We start from the raw sequence: 27,758 nt of genomic DNA on the forward strand, positions 1-27,758 counted from the left end.
AAGAGCATCAGAGGGCGAGAAGATAAATATTTTAAATAGAGTAGCTTATTTTTTGACCTTTTTGAGGAAGTGATTGCCAAGTGGAAGTTGTCAAGCCCTGCGATGTAGTCTACCAAGGCTTCCAGAGTCTGAGCTAAAAGTCCTGTATGAAAGAGGACATCAGCACAACCTTAAAGCAGTAGGCATCATAAGTAAACCTCAGGCATGCATAAGGAATAGGCTGAAAGAGAGGAAGCGGTGGAAACTAGTTAGGTGCATGATTGGGCTGGGAAAATATTTGAAGTGGCATGCCCCAGGGATTGGTGCTGGTACCTTTACTGTTTCTGATCAACGTAAAATCTAGATTCAGAAACACAAGGCAAGTTATCAAATTCTCAGATGATAACCAAACTGGGGGTTCAGTGGGCAATTGCTTTTGTTGAAGCAGCCTTATAAATGGACCCAGAACTATGGCATGTAAAATTCACAATAGATAAGTGTAAGATCTTGCACATTGGAAGAGAAAACTGGGGATTTACTTATTTAATGAATGATGTCAAACAAGCTAAAGGAGAGGCTGAAGCAAATCAAGGGCTCAACACTGACCTTGTCCAATCATTACAGGACAGCGATTGACAAAGCAAATGGAATGCTGAGCTATATTGCCAAATCGATAAAAGTATCGGACCAATTTTCAGAGTATATGCTTCCAGAAGGTTTTGCATGCTCGCATGTATTGGGAAATCATAGGTAGTGCATCTGCAATTTTCTGATGTGCGGATCCAACAGGTGAGGGTTTCCACTGGAGCTCGTACTCAGAAAATAGGCCCTAGTATGTCTGAGACCATCCTGCTTTAGTCAGTCTGCAACTTGAACACAGCATTTTGTTGTGGTCACTGAGGCATAAAGGAAAAATGCGAGTGCCGAAAGTGGTCCAGAGAAGAGCCATAAGGTTGATCTCTAGGGCTGGATTTTCTCAGCGGTGTCGGGATGGTGGCGGGAGAGCTGGTTGCCGGGTTCCAGTCCCGCTCCAGGCTGCAGCCGCTCTGTCAAAGGGATTTTCCCATGATTGGCCTTGTTAAGCCCGCCATGCGGGCTTCCCAGCCGATTAACAGGAAACGGGTCTGATGACATAATTTGATGGCGCGTCATCAGCCGGTTTTCTTAAAGGGACCACGACCACATTGAGTTTGACAGTTGTTCTGTCAGTGTTTTACAGCATTGAGGTGCTGCAAACACTGACAAGCAGTGCACAGAGGTAGACGGTTGCACCCAGGCTCTCCAATGACTCCCTCCAAGTGCGGAAGAGACCTCCCCAGGACACCAACGCAGTCTGGTTGCACATTGCACAGGAGGGCAAAAGCAGGGATGTCGTCAGGAGTCCCTGGCTGCAGTGGTGCCAACCTTTCAATGATCTCAGTAGATCACGAAACATTACTGTAAAGCCACACTCATACTCACCCTGCTGTGCCACTCAACACATCCCCATCACTTTGCCTTCCATACCCTTCTCCTGCACATCCTTACTCACGCCAAATTACCTTGCACCTCCACCCATCCCTCTCTATCTACATTATCACTTCCCCATCTCACTAGCCACCCCTCACACTCGCCCTCATCCTACTGCAAGTATACCAACTAACAACACACAAGGGTAGGCACTTGAGAGGTTTAGCCAATGTCCATGTGAAGTTTCTGGTAATGTGTTGTCATACAGTGAAATCTATATTTTCAACAGTGTCCCTTATTGGACAGATTTGTGCACACCTTGAGAAGTGTCTTACTGAGTTCCAGTGACTGTTGAGACATAACTTCCCCCTCCCCCCCCCCCCCCCCCTCTCTATAGTGTGCATGGAATGGCTTGGACATTAAAGGGATGCTTTACGGTGCTGGTGTGGGATGGTGTCAACCTGGTCCATCATGTGGCAGCCAGGGTTTACAGTGTCAAGTGAAGTAAATCTGGCCATGGTGATGCCATCGCTGGCCTCCCGGGCAGCAGTGTTGTCAGGGGATGATGCCCTGTGTCCAGTGCAGCATCAGGTGATGGCGGAAAAGGTTGGTGATGGTGCTGCTGGTGTGCCTGGTGATGATGTTGTTGAGGCTGAGTGTGGAAGGAATCAGAGGAACAAGGTGAGATAGTTTCTAGGGCACCGATGTTGCTGCAATAGATCGCAGCTGCAGGTGAGATGACAAAAGCGATCTGTCAATAGTGAGAGTGGTTGTTCCAATAAGGTGGCACTGGGCATACAGTTGGATCTAAACACTTGCAAGCTAAAGAAATCTCTATATGTCTTACAAATGCAGTAACCAACAGTTTCTGCGCTCTGAAACTGACCATCTGCAACATAGCATTTTTTACACCACTTCTGCAGCTTTCAACTTATCAGATACATCAAAGCAGACTCAACTCACGCCAGGATGAGCTGGCATATTCCCCGAGCAGCGGGTAACCCGTGGAGGAGGATGTAAAATTGGAAGGAAGCCGCAAAATACCATTAAATTGGCTCTCAACAAGCCATTTAATGATCTCAATTGTCTTCCCCGCCGCTTGGTGCCGGGTCAGTTCTGCCCTGGGAGACTCGCATGGAGACAGGTTGACAGTGGGTTTCCTACCCGCTGTCAATCATTGCTATTTTGACAGTGGACCCGCCTCCAAACCCGCCCTCTGAATGCTGGCAAAATCCAGCCCCTAGTGCCAAAGGACTGACTTATGAGGAAAGGTTAGAAAAACGTGGACTCTTCAACCTTGAAATGATGCAAATGAGAGGACTGAAGATACAGAGTAGATTAATCCTGAACACTATTTCAAGTTACACCGCAACTGCAGAATAAGAGGACATAGGTACAAACGTGTAAAAGCCAACTTCAGGACTGATGTCTGAAAGGATTTCTTCACAAAGTGATTAATACCTGGAATAATCTGGGCAGAGTAATGGAGGAAAAAAACTCTGGAATCATTCAGGAAGCAGTTAGATACTATAATGGGAGATTGTAGGTTTCTGTGGAAGGATGAGCTAGATGGTTTCCCTTATCTGTACTTATCTTTGTGATGTTATCCAACCATCAGAGGCAGCAGCTGTGACAGTAGACAGCCCACACTGCCCTGCTCTCCCAGATGGAGAAAGAGATGTAATGTCCAGCTCTACTGGGGCTAAACTATAATAAATTTCAAAAATGAATACTGATTACTCTATATGAAGAAAAAATGGTTCCCTGTAAATGACATTGGCTGTTTCTCTAAGCCATGTCATTCAGATTCGGTGCTGTAGGAATATCTTCTACCCTATCAATGCTGCTTATGCTATAATTTTAGATTGGATGTAGTCTAACTTGACAAACATCATTAACCATTTGTTTAACAGCTGTATGTTACCATTAAAAAAATGGTAATTTATTTATTTTAAAAGTAACCCATTCTGACCCTATGCACAGCTACGTGAGCACTCTGTCATTGGAAGCAGTAACTATAGAAAGTTAGAGGGATAGTAGCGAAACCAGAACACGATTTTATATGTGGTTGCAGTTAATGCGCAGTTCATTCATCAGACCGCCTTGTACATTTCTCTCGTAATAGGGGTTGCATTTGAGCAAGGAAAAATTCTTCCTACTCCAGAGACTGTTCCGTTCCGACTAACGAGGGACATAGTAGATGGAATGGGCATCACTGGTGTGGAAGGTGTTTTCAGGAGGTAAGTACTAGAAGCTACTTTTGTGTCTGTCACAATTACTATATTTGTCTCAATCAGCAAGTAAATATTTTAAAAATCAAAACTGATTAACCGTAAATTTGTATAAGTTCACCTTCATCAATAACAGACAGATGGATTAAACTTGTTAAATGGACCAAAGGATACATTGTGTGCAGATAGACTGTATTCTATCTTGAAATTGATGAAGCTTTTAAAGTGACTTAATTTATAGATTATTTGGCCTAGAAATTGGAACCTTTAACGCCGGCCGTTAAGGCTGGTTTTGAAAAAAAATGCCAACCACCTCGCTTCCACCACCGAACGCGGCGACCGCCATATCGGGCAGGTCGGCAGCACGTTGTCTGCGCTCGCCACAAATATTTTAATAACCAAGAGCATGACGTCATTCGGCGAGCAATGCCGAATTGACGCACGTTCAGCGATTTTACACGTTGCCACTCCTCTTACCACCCTTCCAAAGCACGCCCATGCATGCAGCCGTTGAGAGCGCATAGAGCCGGGAGAAAGCGGCGGAGATCCATAAATCTCCGCCAAAGTCTTCAATAACTCTGCAGAGTATGTCCAGTCCAGTGAGGTGGCTCATGGTGATTGCTGCAGAAACACATCAGCAGTTTGAATGCCCGTTCTGTACATGTTGGATGTCAGCACTCAATCGGAGCAGGTCAATGACAGGCATAATGTGTACATTACAAATAGTCTGGGGGACTTGTGCTGCATCTAAAGGCCTGATCCATTACTGTCGCTTGCAGTTGTGTCAGTAAACTGGAAATGAAATTATATTTGGGCTTTGTAAATGTTTACTGTTATAGTTCCAAATGTCTGTACTGAATATGCATCCTGTTCCTCTGAAGTAATAGATGTGTGCTTATTACTTTTGCAATGAAAGGAGATCCAACGACTTTTCCCTGTTTCTGAAGGAATTTGTACATCCGCATTTACTCTTCAGGGTATACAGTAAACTTTTCACATCTTGGTGTATTCAAGGAGGAATCATGGATCACCTCTGCCAGCTCTGACATCCAGTATTGCAAACAAATCTCCCAATTCCAGTACACCATTGCCCTTTCAAAATACTTATTCTGGTACTTTCTAGAGAGATATACTCCTAAAAAGACTTACAGTGAAAAACCTCTATAATAACAAAGCTTATTCACTATGTCTGCGTATTAAAAGAATAGGTTGCTTTTATTTGTATTCCAGGGAGTAGAATCGGAAATATTGGTTGCATTCTTTAAAATATGACAGATTAGTCTATTTTTACACTTTCATTTATCTTGCATACCCTCTCTGTCAACCAAGAAATATACCCGGAAACATAGCAGTTCACTTTAAGAAATTGCGATCTCCTGAGCACGCCACACAGATCCTTTAGATCCGACCTTTGGCCTCCTACTGATTTTACCGCCGAAAAGAGCGTGTTGCACAGGAGCTTCTGCACTGCGCTCATTTAAATCAGCAGGCCGCACCAAAGTACCGGTGCTGTCTGCACTCTTTTTGCAGGTGGCCATTAACCTTGACCCGCGGTGGCACCGCCCGTTTTCGGGCTTAATCAAATTTCATGGCCCCTATGTCTAATAGGAATTAAGATTAAATTATAAACTGCAAGAAAATATTTGAGTTTTGCAACACCCGCCGTGCCCCGTCATTGTATTGCAGCCTTGAAATCGCACTTCATGGTTCAGCAAGTTATTATCGCTTGGAATCCATAATTCCACAGTGATGCTGGCCTCAATTGTGCTGTCATGAGCTGGTGCTGAGCAGAGGCCGAGTGCTTTCCCACAGGGAGGGAGAGTTAGTCTGGTCCAGCCTCCGTACTCCTAGCAGCCATTAGCCTGCTTACCCTCTTAGTTGAGGATGGCACACGATGTAGGAGACCTGGAAAGAACAAATCTTTAAGTATAAGTTAAATAAGGTAATAATTTTCTTTAAATCACTATTTCCTAAAGGCACCAATTCATCCTGGGATAGGAGGGGTGATTCTATGATCTTGTGCTGCCAAGTAGCGCACCACAACTCATCCCTTTGCTCCCCCAATGGCTTTGTACGTAAATGTGCAACCCATTTTGGCACTGAGCCAGAAAGGCCATTAATGGACAGAAAATCACAGGGCTACACACCCATGATTTCTCATGATGTGCTCCCTGCATACACCCCTACCCACTGCAAAAACTGGATGTGGAATCATCTCTATGGTTCCATGAAGACCAGTAGCCCTCTGCCAGTTTGTCCAACTGCCCACTCACTCTTCATGTACGGGTCTCGATAGTGAATGTTGACTATCCAACAGTAAGAGCATCACAGCTGAAGACAGCCCTGTCTCTGGATATTGTAGGACAGTAGGATCAGGCTCATGGACGCTCCTTTCCAGCACCAATTATTGGATAATAATCAGAAGCTGGTTTCCGCCCTCCTCCCTCCCTGCCCAATGACATTAAGCCCAGTTATAGCTCCTCCATGCTGCTCCAGCTGAGGTCAACCGACTCAGCACATACTGGGGATCAAACCTGAGATTTTCCTGGCCTGTGTAGCCCAGTGCCACATTTCGTGTTGTATTTACCTAAACAGTCACTGGGGGAGCAAGAGAGTCAGTTTTGGTGCCAGCCCCAATGATTCATGCAGATTCCTGCTGTCCTTGCTCTGTAATGGAGATCACACAAGATTAATGGCTGTGCTATCATTACTGCAATTGATTACTAGGAATACATAGAATATTGTTTACTACAATAGCCTTACCCACATACCCTACCAAAGCTGTTGATTTTTTTTGCTTCTCTCCATGTTTCTTATAATGTCTTCCAACAGATTTAGGTATAAGCTGCTAAATGTAATTTGTTTGAATATTGTTTGTTGTTACTGAAAGTAAAGCTTGTGTTCTGTACTTTTCATATAGCCTGTGAAGATAGTACTTCCCTAAAAAACTTTGAGGTAGTCTCCAGCTTGTTACTCCTAGAACCATAGAGGTTCACAGCACAGAAGGAGGCCATTTGGCCCATTATATTTGTGCCAGCTCTTTGCTAGAGCAATTGAAAACTAATTCTATTGCCCTCCTCCTTCCCCATAGCTGTGTATCTTCCTCTGCTTCCAATGTTTATCTTCTCTTCCCTTAAAATATGCAACAGGTTCTGCCTCAAGTACTCTTTGATTTAAATAGTTATTCTATCTGATCCTTGCAGTACGATGCAAAACATGTCCTTGAGGAATGTGAAAATTGCATTAGTATTTATGATATAAAACAAAACCCTTTAGACAAAGAAACCAGCTTTGATTTCATGCAATTGCTTAAGCGTACTTTACTCATTATGTAAAATGGACAGAAGAATATATTCTTTGTGGATCATTGGGCTTGAGGTGAGAAAAGTTGGTGTTGAGGGGTAGAATACTTTGTATCACTAGTTGAGCATTTTCAAGTCCATCATAGCACAGCCTGGACCTTAACAGCATAAAGTACCCTCTTTTCTGTCCAGCACTGTACCCGTGTGAATTCTCAATTTTCTACGTTAAAAATTAATAGAACCTCTGAGTAAGATTGCCGATTAATGCTAAATTAGAGAGTATTTTGTTGTAGACCGTTGCGCTGTCAGACACTTGCAACCAGCAAATAGTGGCGATTCATTCCACTCTTTGGATTAAACTTAGATTCCAGAGGTGAAAGGACACTGGCCAACTTGTCCCTGATAACATTTTCTATGACATTCTTTCCTTCAGGTGTTGTGAAAAGACAATGGAGGTTATGAGAAGTTCCCAAGAAGCCTTACTAACTATAGTCGAGGTAACTTTTCTTTATTAAACTTCTGTTTTTATTGCCCCATTAAACAGATGCTAAATGAATGTACAAGTAGTTGGTACACTTTGACTTTCACCCTCACCTCAAACACCAAATGCAAGGAGCTCATGGATTTGTTTGTCTCCAAGATTGAGCCCATTTGTGCAGTTGCTTCTGCAGTTTTCTCCCCATCCTTCAGCCTTCAACCTGCCATTCGCTTTAGGCCAGGAAAACTATCTTTATGCAGTTTCTCCTCCATCTTACCACCATCCCATCCTCTCCAAGCTCATCTCGTCCATGAGACCCACAGCTTGCTCTCACTTCCCTCCCCACTCAACTTTCCTTCCTGGCTCCATGCTGGCATCAGTGGTTCTCTTTTTCTCTGGCACTGTCTAGCTCCCTTCCTCAAAATACCTGCTCTCCACTCATCCATCCTCTCCAATTACCACCCAGTCTCTAATTTCCCTTTCCTTTCTAAGGTCGTTGAGCATGTTGTTGACTCCCAGCTCCATGGCCATCTCTCCCAAAATTTCCTGTTTTGAATTCCTTCAGTCTGGCTTCTACCCATCCCAAAGTCACAAACAACATTTTCTGTGACTGACTGTGGTGAACTATTCCACCTTGACCTTTCTGCATTGTTCACTATGGTTGATCGTAACATCATCCTTCAACACTTCTCCTCTCATCCAGCTCCATGGGATTGTCCTTGCATGGTTTCATTCCTATCTATCCAAGTGCAGCATACTTCCAGCCACGGTTTTTCTTCCCTCCCCTATATCATCACATTTGGAATCCCCCAAAAATCTAGCATTGGCCACCTCCTCTTCCTTATCTTCATGTTTCCTCCTTAGCGACATCATCCACAAGCCTAGGTCGGCTTTCACATGTACACTGATGATACCCAGCTCTATCTCTCCACCACTTCTTTTGGCCCCTTGACTGCCTCTGTATTCTCAGACAACTTGTCCGACATAAAATTCTGGACAAGTCACAACTTTCTCCAGCTCAACTTTGGGAAGACATGGCCTCCATGACATTCTCCACTCCGTTGCCACTGAATCCATCCCACATCCCAGCCACACTCTCGGGCAGATCATTTGCATTTTGGTCTCCTGTTTTATCTTGGGCTGAGTTTTACATCCCACATCCTATTCATCACCAAGACTGCTCGCTTCCACTTCCACAACATTGCCCACCTCCGCCACTACCTCAGTCCCACTGCCTTCGTCACCTTCAAACCTGACTACTCCAACAATCTTTTCTCTGGTCTCCCATCCTCCGCCATCTATAAACTCCAATTTATCCAAAACTGCCACACATATCCTGTCCTGCACTAAATCCCACTTACCCAGCACCCCAGTCCTCATTCCCTTACATGGGCTCCCTGTCTCCCAACGTATTCAATTCAAAATCCTTATCCTCATCTATAAATCCCTCCATGGCTTTACCCCACCCCATCTCAGCAATTTCCTCTAGCTCTCTATTTTCTCCCAAACTTCTTGTTCTTCTGATTCTCCCTTGCAAACCCCTCCCTCTTCACCCCAGCATTGGTGACTGAAAATTTAGCCACCTTGCTCTTACTTTCTGGAACCCTCTCTAAACCTCCCCATCGCTGCACTTCTAAAAAACCTTTTTAAAAACCATCTCAGACCTAACCTTTGCTCACTTCTCCTAATCTCATCCTGGCTTTTAATTACTTTTAATTACTTCTGTTTATGAAGCATCTTGGAATGTTTTTTCATGTTAAACTCACTATATAAATGCAAGTTATTTGATACTTTAAAAAAATGTAATAAAAAAAAATAATTACAATATTAAGTTCTACTTTGGCCACTTAGCAGTGTTTACTGTTTTGGGATCATATGTGCCTATAAAAAATTAACATTTTAAGGTGTATCAGTTTAAAATGTGGGGTGAGTCTTTATTAAGGCATGCTATTGTTGTTAGTCATACAGACCCATCCCTTAAACTCTCCTCTCCACACACTTTCCAGGTGCTGCTGTATGACCCTCTTTTTGACTGGACCATGAATCCTTTAAAAGCACTTCACCTACAGCAGAGACCTGAAGAAGATGCAGACCTCCATTCCACACTGAACTCCACTATAGCTGGAGATGACACAGTGTGTGATGGAAAGACCACGTAAGAATCAACATTAGTTTAAGATATATATGCTGGGGCAACATTAATGATCATGCGGTGCCAATGTGACTTGACACATTGTTATGCACTGCACTAAGGAGCTGCTGGTTTGTGTCACTGATTCCTCACACAGTGGCAGAATTTTAATCTGGAGGTTGGGGGGGTGCTGCTAGAAAGCGGTCGGGAAACCCGGGAGAATGGGTTTCCCGCAGGCCCTGCCGAATTTAACGGCAGGACCTGATTTGCATTTCAAAGCTCTGTTTCCTACCTGCAACCAGCCAGATGGGGAGGCTGGCAGGCTGTGGGTGGGTAGGTGTGCGGCACTAGGCTGCAAAGAGGAGGGATTGGGTGGGGGCCAGATGTGGATCGGGGGGGGGAGGGGAGAAGATTGGGGCTGACTGGAGGAGGATTGGTGGAGAGAAAGCATATGGGCTGGCTGGAGGAGCACCCATTGGCGGGGGGCGGGGTGAGAGAAAGAGAGGATCGGGCCAACCGGAGGCGGATCGGGGTGGGGGGAACATCGGTGGGGAGAGAGGATTGAGGGTGGAGGGGGGGAGGAGAGAGAATCGGGGCCGGCCGGAGGAGTATCGGTGGGGATGGGGGGGGAAGGAGAGATGATTGGGGCCGGCCGGAGGCGGATCGGGGTGGGGGCAACATCGGTGGGGAAAAAGGATCGGGGTCAACCAGGGGAGGATCGGGGGGGGGGTGAGGAGGAGGAGAGAGGATCGGGGCCAGCCAGAGGAGGATCGGTGGGGGGGGAGCATAAGTGGGGAGAGAGGATCGGGGTCAACCAGAGGAGGATCGGGGGTGGGGGGGGGGAGAGGGGGGCGGGAAGGAGAGAGGATCAGGGCCAGCCGGAGGAGGATCGGGGGAGGGAGGGGGGGGAAGGAGAGAGGATCGGGGCCAGCCGGAGGAGGATCGGGGGTGGGAGGGGGGTGGATGGAGAGAGGATCGGGGCCAGCCGGAGGAGTATCAGTGGGGGAGGGGGGGAATGGAGAGAGAATCGGGGGTGGGAGGTGCTGGAGAGAGGATCGGGGAGAGGGTGGAGAGAGGATCGGGGCCAGCCGGAGGAGGATCGGGGCCGGCCGGAGGAGGATTGGGGGGGCGGGGGGAGGATCGGGGCCAGCCGGAGGAGTATCAATGGGGGAGTGGAATCATCAGGGCCAGCCGAAGGAGCATCGTGAGGGCTGGGGGTAGGAGGATCAGGGCTGGAGCATTGGGGGGGGTGGGGGGAGAGGATTTGGGCTGGAGGAGGATCGGGACTGGAGCGGGGTGTCCGGGAAGGAGATTGGAGGCCTCGGGTGGTGTGGGGGGTGGGGGGGAGGTGATCGGAGGGCTCGGGGCAGGGCTGAGGGTGAGGGGGGGGGCGGAAATCGGAGGCCTCTGGGTGAGGGGGTGGTGATCGGAGGCCTCGTTTGGGGTGGGGGGGTGATCGGAGGCCTCGGGGCGGAGGTGTGGATGAAGGGATGCTGGATCCAGGAGGTACGTGTAAAGGTGCTTACCTCCTGGATCCAGCAGTCCTCGCCTTACTTTAGTTGGTGGGTTTCCCGAGGCCTGCGAAACCCGACCAGCCACAGATAAATTTGTAATGGTGGTTAAATCTGAAGCACGCCAGCCTCATTATAATATTTAAATGGACGACCCGCCTCCTGGGAGCGGGTTGGCTGCTCACTCCCCGTCTCACCTCCGTTAAAACCGAGAGTGGGCGGGTTCAAATCAGGATTCAGTTTTTTAACACTTTAACCTCCCACCTGACCCCAATGCACCTGTTTTTTGGGGTGAAAATTCCCCCCAGTATATTTCCAATGTTGAGGTGTCATCTGGGAATGTGTTGAGCAGAGGCCAGGAGCAAAACCACATGGATAAGATTATTTGCACAATGATTGTATTCAGCTCAGAAAACTTCACATTATTGTAGCTCACTCAAAGTCTTTGTTGCGTTTGGACCTACTGTAATACATAATGAGACTTTATTTTGACATGGCAACTGATTATATACAAACAATAGAATAAAGGTGGAATTCACCTCTGGTTTAGCCAGGGATCCATCCTTGGTCCTGTTTTCTTCACCATTACATAGAATGTACAGCACGGAAACAGGCCATTCTGCCCAACTAGTCTATGCAGGTGTTTATACTCCCACCCTATTTCATCTAACCCTATCTACATACTCTTCTATTTCTTTCTCCCTCATGTACTTATCTAGCTTTCCCTTAAAGGCATCTATGCTGTTCGCCTCAGATGTCACCTGAGGAAGCTTGAAAGGTGCTGGTCACATAGAAGTTCAAGACAATAGTGACTATCAGTGTCTCTGGTAAAGCCATCCAGTCATGGGCAAGGTTTGGAGGTCTGACTGCAGGATACAGAAAAGGGCAGAGACTGATTCCTTTGTTAAGCATGTGCAGCGAAGACCCATGTCCTCAGACGTACCCAGGAACTGTGGGGTTATCTGTACACCTACTTCCTTGCGTAAGGGCAGGTCTGTTCAGGCTGCCTTTACTCCTATTTGTAGAACTTCTCATCTTGCTCCCTGACGGCAAGAGGATTTCCCAAAGAAATGCGCATCTATCCAGAGGGAGCTATTTTCATTGAGTGCAACTCCCTTCAATAAATACATAAACAATAGTAAAAGGAAAATCAGCAGTAAACTGCAAAATGGCAAAAGAAGATGCACCTTAAAAAAAGGCAGGGAAAACAAACCAAAATGGGCAAAAAATACTATTAAACTGTACTTGCAAAACCAGGACACATACACCTTTAAGAACTCAAGACCAGGATGTCAGATTGCAAGTGCACATTTTATACAGGCACATAGCATTGTTGCATTTGTGCAACCATCAGAAAACCTGGGGAGGTAAAAAGTAGTCAGATAATATATAATATAATCCTAATAAAAGCAAAAGCTTTTATCGGTATATCAGGAGGAAAAGACTGGTAAAATCCCAAGTCGGTCCCTTGCAGTCCGATTCGGGAGAATATATAATGGAGAATAAGGAAATGGCAGACCAATTAAACTCATACTTTGGTTCTGTATTCACAAAGGAGGACACAAATAACCTCCCAGGAATATCGGCAAACATAGGGACTAATGAGAGGGAGGAGCTGACAGAAATTAGTATCTCTAGGGATATGGTGTTGGGTAAGTTGAGGGGACTGAAGGCCGACAAATCCCCGGGGCCTGATAAACTACATCCTAGGGTACTTAAGGAGGTGGCCCTGGAGATAGCAGATGCTCTAAGGATCATCTTCCGGAACTCCATTGACTCGGGAACAGTACCCGTGGATTGGAGGGTAGCTAATGTTACCCCAATATTTAAAAAGGGGGGTAGAGAGAAAGCAGGGAATTATAGACCAGTAAGCCTTACATCGGTTGTGGGCAGAGTGCTAGAGTCCATTATTAAGGATAAAATAGCGGAGCACTTGACAAATGGGGAAAGGATCGGACAGAGTCAACATGGATTTACAAAGGGTAAATCGTGTTTGACTAATCTGCTGGAATTTTTTGAGGAAGTAACTGGTAAAATAGATGGGGGAGAGCCAGTGGATGTGGTGTACCTTGACTTCCAGAAAGCCTTCGATAAGGTTCCACACAAAAGATTATCATGCAAAATTAAGGCTCATGGGATTGGGGGCAAAGTATTAACGTGGATAGAGAACTGGCTGGCGGATAGAAAACAGAGAGTTGGAATAAACGGCTCGTTTTCGGAGTGGCAGGCAGTGACCAGCGGGGTGCCGCAAGGATCTGTCCTGGGACCCCAGCTGTTCACAATATATATAAATGATCTGGATCAGGGAATTGGATGCAATATTTCCAAATTCGCTGACGACACTAAACTAGGAGGAGGGGTGGGCTCTGATGAGGATGTCAGGAGGCTACAGTGCGATTTGGACAGGTTGGGGGAATGGGCGGATACGTGGCAGATGCACTATAATGTGGATAAATGCGAGGTTATCCACTTTGGGGGTAAAAACAGGAGGGTAGATTATTATCTAAATGGCAATAGATTGGGAGATGGGGAAGTGCAGAGGGACCTGGGTGTTCTTGTGCACCAGTCACTGAAGGAGAGCATGCAGGTGCAACAGGCGATTAAGAAGGCAAATGGTATGTTGGCCTTCATATCAAGGGGGTTCGAGTATAGGAATAGGGATACCTTACTACAGCTGTACAAGGTGCTGGTGAGACCGCATCTGGAGTATTGTGTACAGTTTTGGTCGCCCCATCTGCGGAAGGATGTTCTTGCCATGGAAAGAGTGCAGCGGCGATTCACCAGGCTGATACCTGGAATGGCGGGAATGACCTACGAGGAGAGATTGAATAGTTTGGGCTTGTACTCACTGGAGTTTAGAAGATTGAGAGGGGATCTCATCGAAACATATAAAATTATGGCAGGCCTGGACAGGCTGAATTCAGAGAGAATGTTTCCAATGGCAGGGGAGCACAGAACCAGGGGCCACAGTCTAAAAATAGCGGGCAAATCATTTAAAACAGAGATGAGGAAGAATTTCTTCACTCAAAGAGTGGTGAGCCTGTGGAATTCCCTGCCACAGAGGGCTGTGAAGGCTAATTCAATAAATATTTTCAAGAGAGAATTGGATATATTTCTGAAGGCTAAGGGGATTAAGGGTTACGGAGAAAAGGCGGGGACGGGGTACTGAACTGGTAAGATCAGCTAAGATCTCAGACGAAGATCAGCCATGATCTCATTGAATGGCGGAGCAGGCTCGAAGGGCCGAATGGCCTACTCCTGTTCCTATCTCTATGTTTCTATGTTAATGTGAATCCTAGTTACTTTACCAAGAAATCATTTTGTCAGATTCCATATTTATCAGAAATCTTCTCCCTCAGTAAAGGCCTTGGAAAGGGTACAGAGGACGTTTACCAGGATGTTACCGGGGATGAAGGACTTCAGTTATGAGGAGAGGTTGGAAAAGTTAAGACTGTTCTCCTTGGAACTGAGAAGGTTAACAGGTGACCTAATAGAAGTTTACAAGATGATGAGAGGTTTTGATAGAGTAAATAGGGGAAAAAATATTCCCTCTGGTGAGTGGGTCAATAACTAGAGGTCATAGATCTTTTAAAAAGACCTAGAGGGGAGATGAGGGGGAATATTTTCACTCAGAATGTTGTTGGGATCTGGAACGCTCTACCTGAAAAGGTGGTGGAAGCTGATTCCATAAATAATTTTAAAAGGGGAGGTTGGACAGGTACTTGAGGATGAGGAACTTAAAGGGTTATGGACAAAAAGCACGGATGTTGAGCTAAATACAACTGGTCTTTCAAAGAGCCAGCACAGGCATGACGGGCCAAATGGCGGCCTCCTGTGCTATAAGATTCTATGATTCAAACTAGTGCCACGTTCACCACTTACTATAATCAACTTTCTTGATTGCCCAATTTTAAAGAAGGGCAAATAAGTAATAAAAAGGCTTCTTTACAATATTTACATTACCATGCAACTGAAAATACTGAACTCCAGCTAAACATATAAGTCAGACGCATTCAGAGTCCAATGAATGACTTTACCTGTTTGAAATATGTTTTTAGCTCAAAATAAAGGACAAAACAGTGATGTTGAATTATCTGAATTGATCAGTGAAAATGCCAGATATAACTCAAAGTTGTGCTTAGGTTCTCAATACTTTTCCACATGTATCTTGTCACCTCCAGACTCAACTATTATAACTATCCCCTCTGGAGATCTTCCCTCCATGGCCGTCAACCTCATAGTCCCCCAACCCTGCACAGACCGCTTCTACCTCCTTCCCAAGATCCACAAATAGGACTGCCCTGGTAGACCCATCGTTTCAGCCTGTTCTTGCCCCACGGAACTTATCTCTTCCTATCTTGACTCTCTTTTTTCTCCACTTGTCCAGTCTCTTCCCACCTACATTCGCGACTCTTCCGACGCCCTCCACCACTTTAACAGTTTCCAGGTCCCAACCGTCTCCTTTTCACTGTGAACGTCCAATCCCTCTACACCTCCATCCCCCACCAGGATGGCCTGAGGGCGCTCCGCTTCTCCCTTGAACAGAGGCCCAACCAGTCTCCATCCACCACCACCCTCCTCCGCCTGTCTGAACTTGTTCTCACATTGAACAACTTCTCCTCTGACTCCATTCACTTCCTCCAAATTAAAGGTGTTGCTATGGGAACCCGCATGGGCCCTAGCTATGCCCGCCTTTTCATGGGATATGTGGAACATTCTTTGTTCCAGTCCTACTCAGGTCCCCTTCCTTACCTCTTCTTCCGGTACATTGATGACTGTATCGGTGCCGTTTTCTGCTCTCGCCCTGAACTAGAAAAGTTCATTCACTTTACTTCCAATTTCCACCCTTCCCTCACCTTCACATGGTCCATCTTCGACTCTTCTCTTCCCTCCCTTGACTTCTCTGTCTCCATTTCTGGCGATCGGCTATCGACAAACATCCACTACAAGCCCACTGACTCCCACAGCTACCTGGACTACACCTCCTCCCACCCTGCTTCCTGTAAGGACTCTATTCTATTCTCCCAGTTTCTCCATCTCCGCCGCGTCTGTTCTGACGATGCCACCTTCCATACCAGTGCTTCCAACGTGTCTTCCTTTTTCCTCAACCGAGGATTCCCCTCTACTGTGGCTGACACGGCCCTTGATCGTGTCCGTTCCATTTCCCGCACTTCTGCTCTCACCCCTGCCCCTCCCTCCCAGAACCACGATAGGGTTCCCCCGTCCTCACCTTTCACCCCACCAGCCTCCACATTCAACAGATCATCCTCTGCCAGTTCCGCCACCTCCAATGTGATCCCACCACCAAACGCATCTTCCCCTCACCTCCCCTTTCAGCATTCCGAAGGGACCGCTCCCTCCACGACACCTTGGTCCACTCCTCGATCACCCCAACACCTCTTTCCCTTCACCTGGCACCTTCCCGTGCAAGCGCAGGAGATGCAACACCTGCCCTTTTACCTCCTCCCTTCCCACTGTCCAGGGCCCCAAACACCCCTTCCAGGTGAAACAGCGATTTACTTGTTCTTCTTTCAATTTAATATACTGTATTCACTGCTCACGATGCGGTCTCCTCTACATTGGGGAGATCAAACGCAGATTGGGCGACCGCTTTGCAGAACACCTCCGTTCAGTCCGTAAGGGGGACCCCGAGCTTCCGGCCGCCTGTCACTTTAATTCTCCGCTTCACTCCCACTCTGATCTCTCTGTCCTCGGCCTCTTACACTGTTCCAATGAAGCTCAACGTAAGCTCGAGGAACAGCACCTCATCTTTCGATTAGGCACTTTACAGCCTTCTGGACTCAACATTGAGTTCAACAATTTTAAACTATAACCCCAGCTCCCAATTTTCATGCTCTATGATTTTGCCATCCCCATTTGCAACATTTTATCTTTCCTGCCTCTTACCTCAGCACAGTATATTCCTTCAATTCCTTCCTCCCCTACCTCCCTCACCCTGTCTCTGCACCTGCTTAATATTTGTTATATCTCCAGCTTTTTCCAGTTCTGATGAAGGGTCCCAGACCTGAAACGTTAACTCTGTTTCTCTCTCCACGGATGCTGCCTGGCCTGCTGAGTGTTTCCAGCATTTTCTGTTGTTATTTCAACTATCCTAATGCTCTCCTTACTGTCACCCATCAACCCTGTGCTCGCTGACCTACATGGCTCCCGGTCCACCAGTGCCTCAAATTTAAAATTCTCATCCTCGTGTTTAAATCCCTTCACAGGATCCCCTGCCTCTCACTGTAACCTTCTCCAGCCCTACAACCCTTCAAGAAGTCTGTGTTCCTCCAACTCTGGCCACTTGTCTCCCTGCTCCTTTCACCCCGCCATAGGCAGCCTTGTCATCAGCCATCTAGACCCCAAACTCTGGAATTCCCATCCTACATCTCTCTGCCTCACTCCCCTCCTCGAAGACCCTCCTTAAAACCCACATATTTGACCAAGCTTTTAGTGACCCCTCGTAGTCATTTCATAGAATGATACAGCACAGGAGGAGGCCATTTGGCCCATCGTGCCTGTGCCGGCTCTTTGAAAGAGTTATCCAATTAGTCCCATTCCCTGCTCTTTCCCCATAGCTCAACAAAATTTTCCTTCTCGGGTATTTATCCAATTCCCTTTATAATATTATTACTGAATCAGCTTCACCACCCTTTTCAGGTAGCTCATTCCAGATCATAACAACTCACAGCGTAAAAATGTTTTTCCTCATGTCGCCTCTGGTTCTTTTGCCAATCATCTTAAATCTGTTGTCTTCTACAGGAAACTTTCTGATATCCGGCACTGACGGGACCGAGCTGGTGCCGTACCATCAAAACTGCCGTACAAACCAGCGCTAATGTTGAAACATATGCAGCTTTTCAGCTCCGTATGAATCAACAAACCCTGTACAGCTTCAAAACAGTCCGCGCAGCTTAAAAGCGTCTCTGTAGCTAAGCAACAGCTTCAGCCAGACGCTTGCAGAGCCTGACTGGAAAAAAAAAAGCAACGAGAAGTAAAAAAAACTTAAAGGAAACGGCCCCTGAATTTTGCCAGTAGATAGAGCTTTCCGGACATTTAACCTCCGGTTAAACGAAAGTTTCCTGTAGTTACCGACCCTCCTGCCACCAGAAACAGTTTCTCCCTATTTACTCTTATTAAAACCCTTCAAGATTTTGAAAACCTCTATCAAATCTCCCCTTCACCTGCTCTGCTCTAAGGAGAACAACCCCAGTTTCTCTAGTCTCTCCATATAACTGAAGTCTTTCATCACTGGTACAATTCTAGTAAATCTTCCCTGCACCCTCTCCAAGGCCTTGACATCCTTCGAAAGTGTGGTGCCCAGAATTGGCCACAATACTCCAGCTTTGTCTAACCAGTGTTTTATAAAGGTTTAGCATAACTTCCTTGCTTTTGTACTCTATGGCCTAGAAATTTAGTTGCTAGCGCCTTAAGAGGGCGATAAGTGGGGCGCGAAGCGGCTAGCACCCGGGTGCGGCGCGATCTGCGCCTCTCGCGAACTTGAGTGGACATTTAGCGGCGCAGCAAAACCGCAACGCCCGCTCAGCTGCGCGCGCAGATCCTGACGTCATTTCATGGTGCAACGCCCTTGGTGCGCCCTGAACCGGAACTTCAGTGGCGCCCCCCTTTCCGCCTGGCGCTCCCAGCGACTGGTTGAGTGGAACGGTTCCCAGTTGCTGTGGGGCTGGGGGGGCGCTATTTAAAGGGGGCTCTTCCTGCCTTCTTAGTGGTAGCCATTTTGGACCACTCCTGTGTGAGAGAGAGAGAGATTTGCAGAGAGACAAAGGGAGAGAGCTTTCTGCTTTGACTCAGCGCTCGCACAGGTACTTCTGGCTTCAGCCCAGAGTTTTGCAGTTGGATTGATTTCTCAGTGCCATAGCCTTGAGTGGCCACATATAATGGGGGCTGCAATGGGTGGAAACGTTGGATTTCTCCATTGCATTGAGAGGGCTCGGAGACGCCGAGAGAGAGTGCCAATCATGGCCAGACGGAGGAGGGCCAACAGGCATCGGCACAGGAGGCCTTACCCTCCCAGGGTATACCGCCAACAGTTCTCCTACCTCAACATGTCTGAGGAGCAGTGCATTCGGAGGCTTCGATTCAGAAGGGAGGTGGTCACTGAGATCTGCCACCTGCTTCAGAGCGATCTGCAGCCTCAGCTGAGGAGCAGGACGTCTCTGTCGGTGGCAGTGAAGGTGACAGTGGCTCTCAACTTCTATGCCACCGGCTCCTTCCAATCCGCTACTGGGAACATTGCCAATGTCTCCCAGTTTGCGGTGCTTTGCTGCATCCGCCAAGTCACGAATGCCCTCTTCAAAAGGAGACGTCAGTACATTTCCTACCCCATGACCCTGGACAAGCAGCAGGAGCGCGCAATGGGATTTGCAAGAATAGCGGGCTTCCCCATGGTCCAGGGCGCCATTGACTGCACGCATGTAGCTTTGTGGGCGCCGCAAGAGAATGCCAAGGATTACCGCAACCGGAAGGGGTTCCATTCGTTGAACGTGCAGTTGGTGTGTGACCACAGGCAGCTGATACTAGCTGTCAATGCCCGCTTTCCAGGCAGCAGCCATGACGCCTTCATCCTGCGCCAGACTTCTGTGGCAGACCTTTTTGAAGCCCCGACTCACCCAGGAGGCTGGCTTCTTGGGGACAAGGGCTATCCTTTGTGCACCTGGCTGATGACCCTGCTCCGTGTGCCCAGCACCCCTGCTGAAGAGCGATACAATGACAGCCAGCAAGCGACCAGGAACATCATTGAGCACACAATCGGCGTGCTAAAGCAACTGTTCCGCTGTCTGGACCATTCCGGGGGAGCCCTTCAGTACTCGCCTGAGCGAGTCTCCCATTTCGTTGTAGTATGCTGCACAACCTGGCTATCCTCAGGTTCTAGGCCCCCTCTCGGGGAATGGCTTGTGCCATTGAAAGAACATGAATGGACCCACTCCGCAAACCCTGAGCCGGTCAAGGCAACAAATAGTTCAAAGTGCAAACATGCACAATCTCAATAAAGACAATTATTTATTTAACAAACTCTGTGCCCTTCCCACATGACAAACAAATACAGAGAAACCCCCCAAAAAACAGTCAGACACATAACTGGCTCTCACAACCTGGAGACATTGAACAAAAGAGTTAAACAAAAATGACCATGATCCTTGGCCTTCACAAAAAAAAAAAACAGCATTTTGCCACACCTCCTACTTTTTGGCCGGCGAGGGTGATCTGCCTCGCTTGCGAGATTGGCCCCTTCCCACCCTGCAGCTCCTCCGCAATGGGACCCCAGTGGCTGCAGCAAGGCTGGAGGAAGGCTGCTGAGGGCCCTTGGGGGATGGCCTGGACCAGCTCTGGGCCTGGAGGGCCCGGCTGCTGACTGCTCCAACTCTGCTTGGGCGGCAGCAGTCTGTCCTACGGGTGGTGGCAGCTGCAGTGGAGGAGTGACAGTGTTGGCAGCAGGAATGCTGCCAACCTGACAGAGCACAGGCACTCCCTGGTCAGACGAGACACTGGCACTCGCACGGGGCAGCACTGAACCATGCGCAGCAATCTGCTGAACCACAGACTGCTGGCCTGCTACGGCGCGGCGAGGGCCCCGGCGAATCCTGCCCGATCCAGCGAGGGTGGCCCTGATCTATGTCTGCATCAGACCAGCCAGTGACTGCATGGCACGACTAAGCACTTGGTTGGAAGCCGCCTGTGCTGCACCGAAGTCCTGCAGACTCCTTGCCTGTGCTGCCCCGAATTCCTGTACTCTCCTTGCCAGTGACTCTATGGAGTCAGGCATCCTTGCCACTGCAGCCATGAGCTCAGTGTGCCTGCGCTCCACCTGGGCGCCCATTTCAGCAAGGAGCCACACCTCCTCTGCGCTCACTGTAGCAGGACTGGAGGCCACACTCTCCCTCCGGGGAGAAGGCTGCCGAGCTTCCCAACCCCGCCCCCCCCACCCAACGTTGCTGCAGCCCGCTGGGCCCCAGAGCTTCACCCTCCTCAGACCCTTCCCCCCTGCTCCCCTCCAGGGAAGACGTGTCCCCATTATGGCCATGGGCTGCCTCGGTTGAGGGTGGCACTGATGTTCCGGCTTCCTCTTCCTCCTCCTCGCCTTCCGATTCACTCACAGTGACAGCTTGAGGGCCCGCCTCCTCACCTGGCGAATCAGCATCTGAAAGCAGGGAGGTACAAGAGTTGCTTTAGCGTGAGGACAGGGCGGCAGCGAGGGAGGCATGAGTGCTGCAATGCACTGCATTGGTTCGATAGTGGCAAAGGATGCTGGTATGAGGCACAAGTGAAAAGAGAGAGGTCAAAAAGGTGATGACCTTACCATTGCTGTCCAGAACGGGGTTGGCATCTCCAGTGGCGACGGGGCCAATCAGCCGGCCTGCCATAATCCGTTCCACTCGCTGCTCCAGATCGCTGAGGTCTTTAAGTTCAGAACGGCCTGCCCCGGTCCGTTACTGCTGCCTCCTATTGTGGGCCAGCTTGCCCTGCAAGAGAAAGGACGGGCTCTGAGTACAGTATGAAGCCCTGATCTTGGCTGCACTGCCTCCCATGGTCGAATAGCCCTTACAGTGTCAAGCTCTGATCTTGGCTGCACTGCCTCCCATGGTCGAATAGCCCTTACCATGTGTAAAGTGGTGAATGGGCATGTGATTTTCATGAGAAGCCCATAGGTGTTGGATGAGGGCTGGGCATTGGGGCTTTCAGGACCCTTTGGCCATAAAATGAGGTGCACATGCAGGGATGAAGAAGATACTGGAAAGGGTACTCACCCTGACAACCCGAGTGAGGTCGTTGAACTTCTTCCTGCATTGTGTTGGGGTCCTAGGTACCATGCTGCTGGAGGTCACTCTGTGTGCCACCTCCCTCCAAGCTTTTCGATATTCGTTGGGCAGCGGCCTCCTGCCACTGTCCGGAAAGAGGATAGGTCGCCTGCGCTCCACTGCGCCAACCAGAACCTTCAGGGCCCCCTCACTGAAGCGCTGCGCTTGCTCCCTGGCCCTCTCCATGGTCATAGGCGTAACGATGTCGCAGCAGGTCTGTCCAGGCCGAGAATCAGGGCTCCAATGTGCAGGGCGTGGCTGCAAGCCAAATCGACCCTCCCCCTTTAAGAGGTGACCGGCGCCAGCGTGTCTGCCTGCAATCGCTAACTGGCCGCACCTGCGCTGCGCCCGCCCTCGGTGGTAGTGCCTCGCCTCTCCGGCTTAGCGCCTTAGGATAGTCGTGCAGCGCCTGCTTTAGCGCAGCAAGAACCTCTTGGGGCGAAGCAACTCAATTTTGCTGAAGGTGGCACTAAATTTAGCGCACGCTCGACTGTAGCGCCCCAAACGTGGCGATACTGAATTCCTAGGCCTATGCCTCTAGGATCCTGTATGCCTTTTTAACAGCCTTCTCAACTTATCCTGCCGCCTTCAATGACTTGTGTATGTACAGCCCCCAGGTCTCTCCATTCCTGCACCCCCTTTAAAATTGTACCATTTAGTTTACATTGCCTCTCCTCATTCTTCCTACCAAAATTAATCACTTCACACTTCTCTCCATTAAACTTCATCTGCCTTGTGTCTGCTCATTTCACCAGTCTGTCTATGTCCTCCTGAAGTCTGTTACTGTCCTCCTCACTATTTACTACATTTCTGAGTTTCATGTCATCTGCAAACTTTGAAATTATACCCTGTATACCCAAGTCCAGGTCATTAATATATATTAAAAAGAGCAGTGGTCCTTATACCGTTCCCTGGGGGACACCACTGCACACTTCCCTTCTTTGGCTCGGTATCGATTTTTGTTTGATTAAGCTTCTGTAAAGCGCCTTGGGGCTTTTTTCTATGATAAAGACCCTATATAAATGTAAGTTGTTGTATCTTGCATTTATAGTTAATCTGCTATTGATCTGTGTTGATCTGCTATTTTTTTTCAACAGTGATATCAAGAGCATCAATAAAGTGGCAGAACGTGTACTTCTGAGACTACAAGAGAAGCTGAAGGGAGTTGAGGAGGGTGCCGTCCTCAGTGTGGGTGGACAGGTGAATCTACTCATACAGCAAGCCAGAGACCCAAAGAACCTCAGTCGACTCTTCCCAGGCTGGCAGCCTTGGGTATGATCAAAAAAAAAGAGAAAAGGGGAAAAAAACACAAGTTGTCCTATAGAATTTACATTTTTTTTGTTCTACTGTACAAATTTATTGGCTGTACAGTATCCATGTGTATATGTTTGTCATAGCTTTGTATCAGAATCCTGTACCTCAAGTTGAAATACCTGTCATGTACTGCAAAATAGTTTATCCATTGTTAATTAATTTCTAATGGATAAAGGTTTAATAATAGTGACATGAGCTGCCACTAGAGCAACGTAGTATTGCCCTCCAATACCCAAGGCAGGGATTATGCTTTAACATTCATTTAAGGGTAAAAAGGTGCAAGAATCCTCTCGCTTAGGTTATTAGAATAGTGTCAAGCTAATTGTCAATTTCATGCCTTGGTTGCTATAATAGTTTTCAAACCAAAAAAAAGTAGCCTTCTTTTAAAAACTACTACTGCTACAAATATTAGGCTAAATTCCATGCTTTCAACAGAGAGCCACACCCAAGGGAGTGTGGATCACAGAATCAGGTCTGTACCCGTATCTCTGAACTGAGCATAGTTCCCCATTGAGAGTGTGGGGTCAGTGAAATACTCTGTCATCTCCTAACTTGCTTTCAGTCTCAACGATGTAACACGGAAGCTACCCAGCAATAATTCTGAAATGTTTACATTTCTAGAGACGCCTCATATATATACAAATGACCTAAATCTTTATTTTTGGAAATTAGACACTTGTCTGAAACAAGTGAAATGTTTCAGCACAATTAATGTCTGCTACAGTTATTTGTATTTAGTCTATATTTTACTATTCAAATAGCAAGATATTCATTTTGCACAGTTCACAAATTTTGACTAAATGAAATGTTTAAGAATGAGTTTCAGTCCATGATGCAGTTTGATACTAAATGGAACTTGAATCTGGTGTAGATTACAGATTTAATTTTTTCTGCATTTCCTCCAAGTTGTAAATTGCCAGTATAATTTTAACTGTAAATTTGTAATGTGAACTTCCGGTCTGAATTTTCCATTATGCATTATGAGGCACCTTATTCATTCTTGGAAAAAGTACTCTGTTTACCTATTCTACACCGTGTGCGTTTTAGCCTTTAGGATCAGCAGCCATTTTACCTGAAAAGGGAACATGCCCCCAGTACATATTTTTAAACAAACAAAACTGAAATAAAAACATTGCAATGACATTTCTAAAATACGATTCTGTTATTTTTTCCCCTTACACATTTACACTTACACTTTCTTCAACTTGCCCTCCAAAATAAAGGAATACAAGCTGCAGGTACTCAAAATGCTTGAATTGTAACACACTCTGACATGACTTACATCATTCCTCGTGTTTTCAGTGTTGGTTAAAAGCATTCACAATTTTTTGAACTGCTAGCTGTATGTTTAATTGATAATGGTTTTATTCAACCAGTACATTCTCAGCTGACCTTGAAAAAATAATATGGCATTCGGTTTCATTTTTCACTGTACGAAACCATTCATCTTCACTGCAGAGTAATTTGTCATCTGTGAGAACAACATTTATAAAATCAGATTCCACACGTAGGAGCTCATTTTTCAAACTGTAAGGTCATTTAAGTCTGACAGTTATACCCATGCTTGCTTCCCAAACAACTCTGCCTTCTAATTCTTTTATATGTTTTATTGGAAATTGAATAAATATGACATCTCTGTTTCTGTTGGCTCATGAAGCAGTCCAGCTTTATGTTGGAGGCAATTTCATATGGTGACAGGTAGAAGAAAATGACTGCTGCAGCTCCAAACTGCTGCGGCCTCCCTGTACAGTGATTTTCCTCCTCCAGGATTCACTTTGCCTATTGCACGGGGACCAGCAGAAGAAATCAAAATTTAAAAAAAAATTCGTATTTATTTCATTTGAATTTATATAAAATGAAACCAAAACATTAAGTCTCCAGGAATGGTAGCATAGTGGTTAGGTTACTGGACTAGTAAATAAGAGGCCTGGACTCGTGATCCAGGGACTAGGAGTTCAAATCCCACCACAGCAGCTGGGATATTTAAATTCAGTTAATTGATAAATCTGGAATAAAAAGCTAGTATCAGTAATGGTGGCCATGAAAGTACCGGATTGTTGCAACAGCCCATCTGCTTCACTAATGTCCTTTAGGGAAGGAAATCTGCTGTCCTTACCCGGTCTGGCCTATATGTGACTCCAGACCCACAGTGATATGGTTGACTCTTAACTGCCCTCTGACATGGCCTAGCAAACCACTCAGTTGTACCAAACTGCTAGAAAAAGAAGTACTGCAGCAGTTCAAGAAGGCGGCTCACCACCACATTCTCAAAGGCAAGTAGGGATGGGCAATAAATGCTGGCTTTGCCAGCAACGCCCACATCCCAGAACGAATTTTAAAAAAAAGATACTTTTAATTCTGTGTTTTCTCCTTGATAAGTGTGACTGATCTGTAGATTCAGAATCAGTTGAGGTGTTTAAAAGGGAAATATATGCTTCTTTAGGAAGTAAGGTGTTAGATATCTTAATGTTGTGTCCTTCAATAATCAGACTGCAGGGAACGATTCAACAGGTGTTTACTGAATGAGGGTTACTCTAGAACTAATTGTACAGATCACTACTCAGGGTTTATATACAGGTGTGGTCACTGCCGGTACTACAGTATACAGGAGCTGTAAAAAGTAGTTCTCTCCCTTAAGGTATATATAAATTACATACATTACAATTCCTCCCCTTTTAGATTAACAGTACCATAATACTCATTTAACAATTAACATTTTTAATATACAATGTTATATGAAAATAGTCCATTCATATATTCAGTCTCTGGGGAGGCTTCCTGATTCTTTCTGGATAACGCCTTTCCGAGTGACTCGCTCTTGGTGCGGAGGCGATTCTAGCACCAAGTCGTCAGTTGATTCATCAGCTTCCAATGCTATTGTTTCTGAGGTAGATGCGACCTGTACGTCGGGTTCCTCACCAGGTACGTATGGCCGAGACATGGGGTTGACTCGCTCCTGTGACTCTAGGATCTGGTCAGCATGGCATCTCACAATGTTCTCCCCAACATCCACTGTGTACATTAGTGGCCCCTGCCGTGTGCATATCATTCCTGGTTGCCATTTCTCTGTTCGGTAGTCGCGGGCCAAGACTGGTTGCCCTACATTGAAGCTCCTTGTCGGCTTCTCATTGATGTGCTGGAATTGCTTACTCTCAACATCTCTTCGTACATTTGGTCTGAGCAAATCCAGACGAGATCTCAACCTTCGGTTAAAGAACATCATGGCCGGGGCCTGGTTGGTGACTGCATGTGTCGCATTTCTGTAGGCTAACAGGAAATTGTCCACATTATGCTGCAGTGGAATGTCGTCATCGCACATGGCCTTTACTGCTTTTTTAAAGGTTTGTACGAACCTCTCAGCCAATCCATTTGTGGCTGGATGATACGGGGTGGATGTGTAATGCCTTACTCCATTCCTTTTCATAAATCTTCGAAACTCTTTGGACACAAACTGTGGTCCGTTATCAGAGCAAATCTGCTCTGGCAAGCCGTTCCTGGCAAAAATGGTCCATAGGACTGCAATAGTTTACTCCGTGGTGGTGGAGGACATTTTGACCACCTCAGGCCATTTCGAGTGCGCATCCACGGCTATTAAAAACATTGAGTCCATGAATGGACCAGCAAAATCAATATGCACCCGTTGCCATGGAGATGAGGGCCACTCCCATGGGTGTAGAGGGGCATGTGGTGGTGCATTTTGGACCTTCTGGCATCCTGAGCAGCTCTTTGTCAGGTCCTTGATTTGCTGATTGATCCCCGGCCACCACACATAAGCCCTAGCAAGGCTTTTCATTTTCACCCCTCCCAGATGACCTTCGTGAAGCTCATTGAGCACTCTCTCCCTTAACTTGGGTGGAATTACCACTCGGGATCCACACATCAAGGTCCCCTGGCATACTGACAGCTGTTCTCTTCTGGATGAGAATGCTGGCAACAGTGAGTCGCCATGTGCTGGCCATCCCTTCACCGTCAAATCATATACCCGAGACAGTGTCGGGTCATTTCAGGTCTCCGTCTCTATACCAGCGTTAGTTACTGGCAAGCATTCAATTATAGTCGAATGAAATATTTCGACAGGATCCACTGCTGGTGCTTCCTCCGCAGTAGGCAGTGGCAGGCGTGATAGCCCATTAGCGTTTCCATGCTGTTTCGTGCCCTTATACTCGATTTCATATTGGTGCGCCCCTAGAAAAAGGGACCATCTTTGTAGCCGTTGCGCAGTCATCACCGGAACGCCCTTCTTTGGATTAAAGATGGAGACAAGTGGTTGGTGGTCAGTCAGCAAGGTGAACTTCTGCCCGTGCAGATAGTGATTGAACTTTTTCACTCCCCACACTAGGCTGAGGGCCTCCCTGTCAATCTGGGCGTAGTTACGCTCGCTGAGGTTAGTGACCGAGACGCAAAGGCTACTGGCCTCTCCGAGCCGTCCGGGAATTTGTGCGACAGCACCGCTCCAATGCCATAGGGTGATGCATCACATGCCAACCGAATTGGTAGTGCTGGGTTGAAATGAGCCAACACCTCTTTTGATGTGATCAATGCTTTG

At 47.1% G+C, this 27,758-nt stretch overlaps 1 protein-coding gene across 2 annotated transcripts in view; it reads left to right on the top strand.

Moving 5' to 3' along the window:
• atm (ATM serine/threonine kinase) overlaps positions 1–24,364 on the top strand; it is a 206,445-nt gene extending 182,081 nt beyond the window's left edge. For both annotated transcript variants that reach the window (XM_085999094.1, XM_085999096.1), the window contains exons 60-63: positions 3,554–3,668; positions 7,395–7,458; positions 9,446–9,594; positions 22,996–24,364. In XM_085999094.1, the coding sequence (XP_085855220.1) occupies positions 3,554–3,668; positions 7,395–7,458; positions 9,446–9,594; positions 22,996–23,176 (509 nt within the window). In that variant the 3' untranslated portion in view covers positions 23,177–24,364. The remainder of the gene's footprint in view (positions 1–3,553; positions 3,669–7,394; positions 7,459–9,445; positions 9,595–22,995) is intronic.
• The last annotated feature ends 3,394 nt before the right edge of the window (positions 24,365–27,758 follow it).

This window comes from Somniosus microcephalus, chromosome 10 (assembly GCF_052327205.1).
Source record: "Somniosus microcephalus isolate GS21.2 chromosome 10, FLI_Smic_1.0, whole genome shotgun sequence".
NCBI classification, from domain to species: domain Eukaryota; kingdom Metazoa; phylum Chordata; class Chondrichthyes; order Squaliformes; family Somniosidae; genus Somniosus; species Somniosus microcephalus.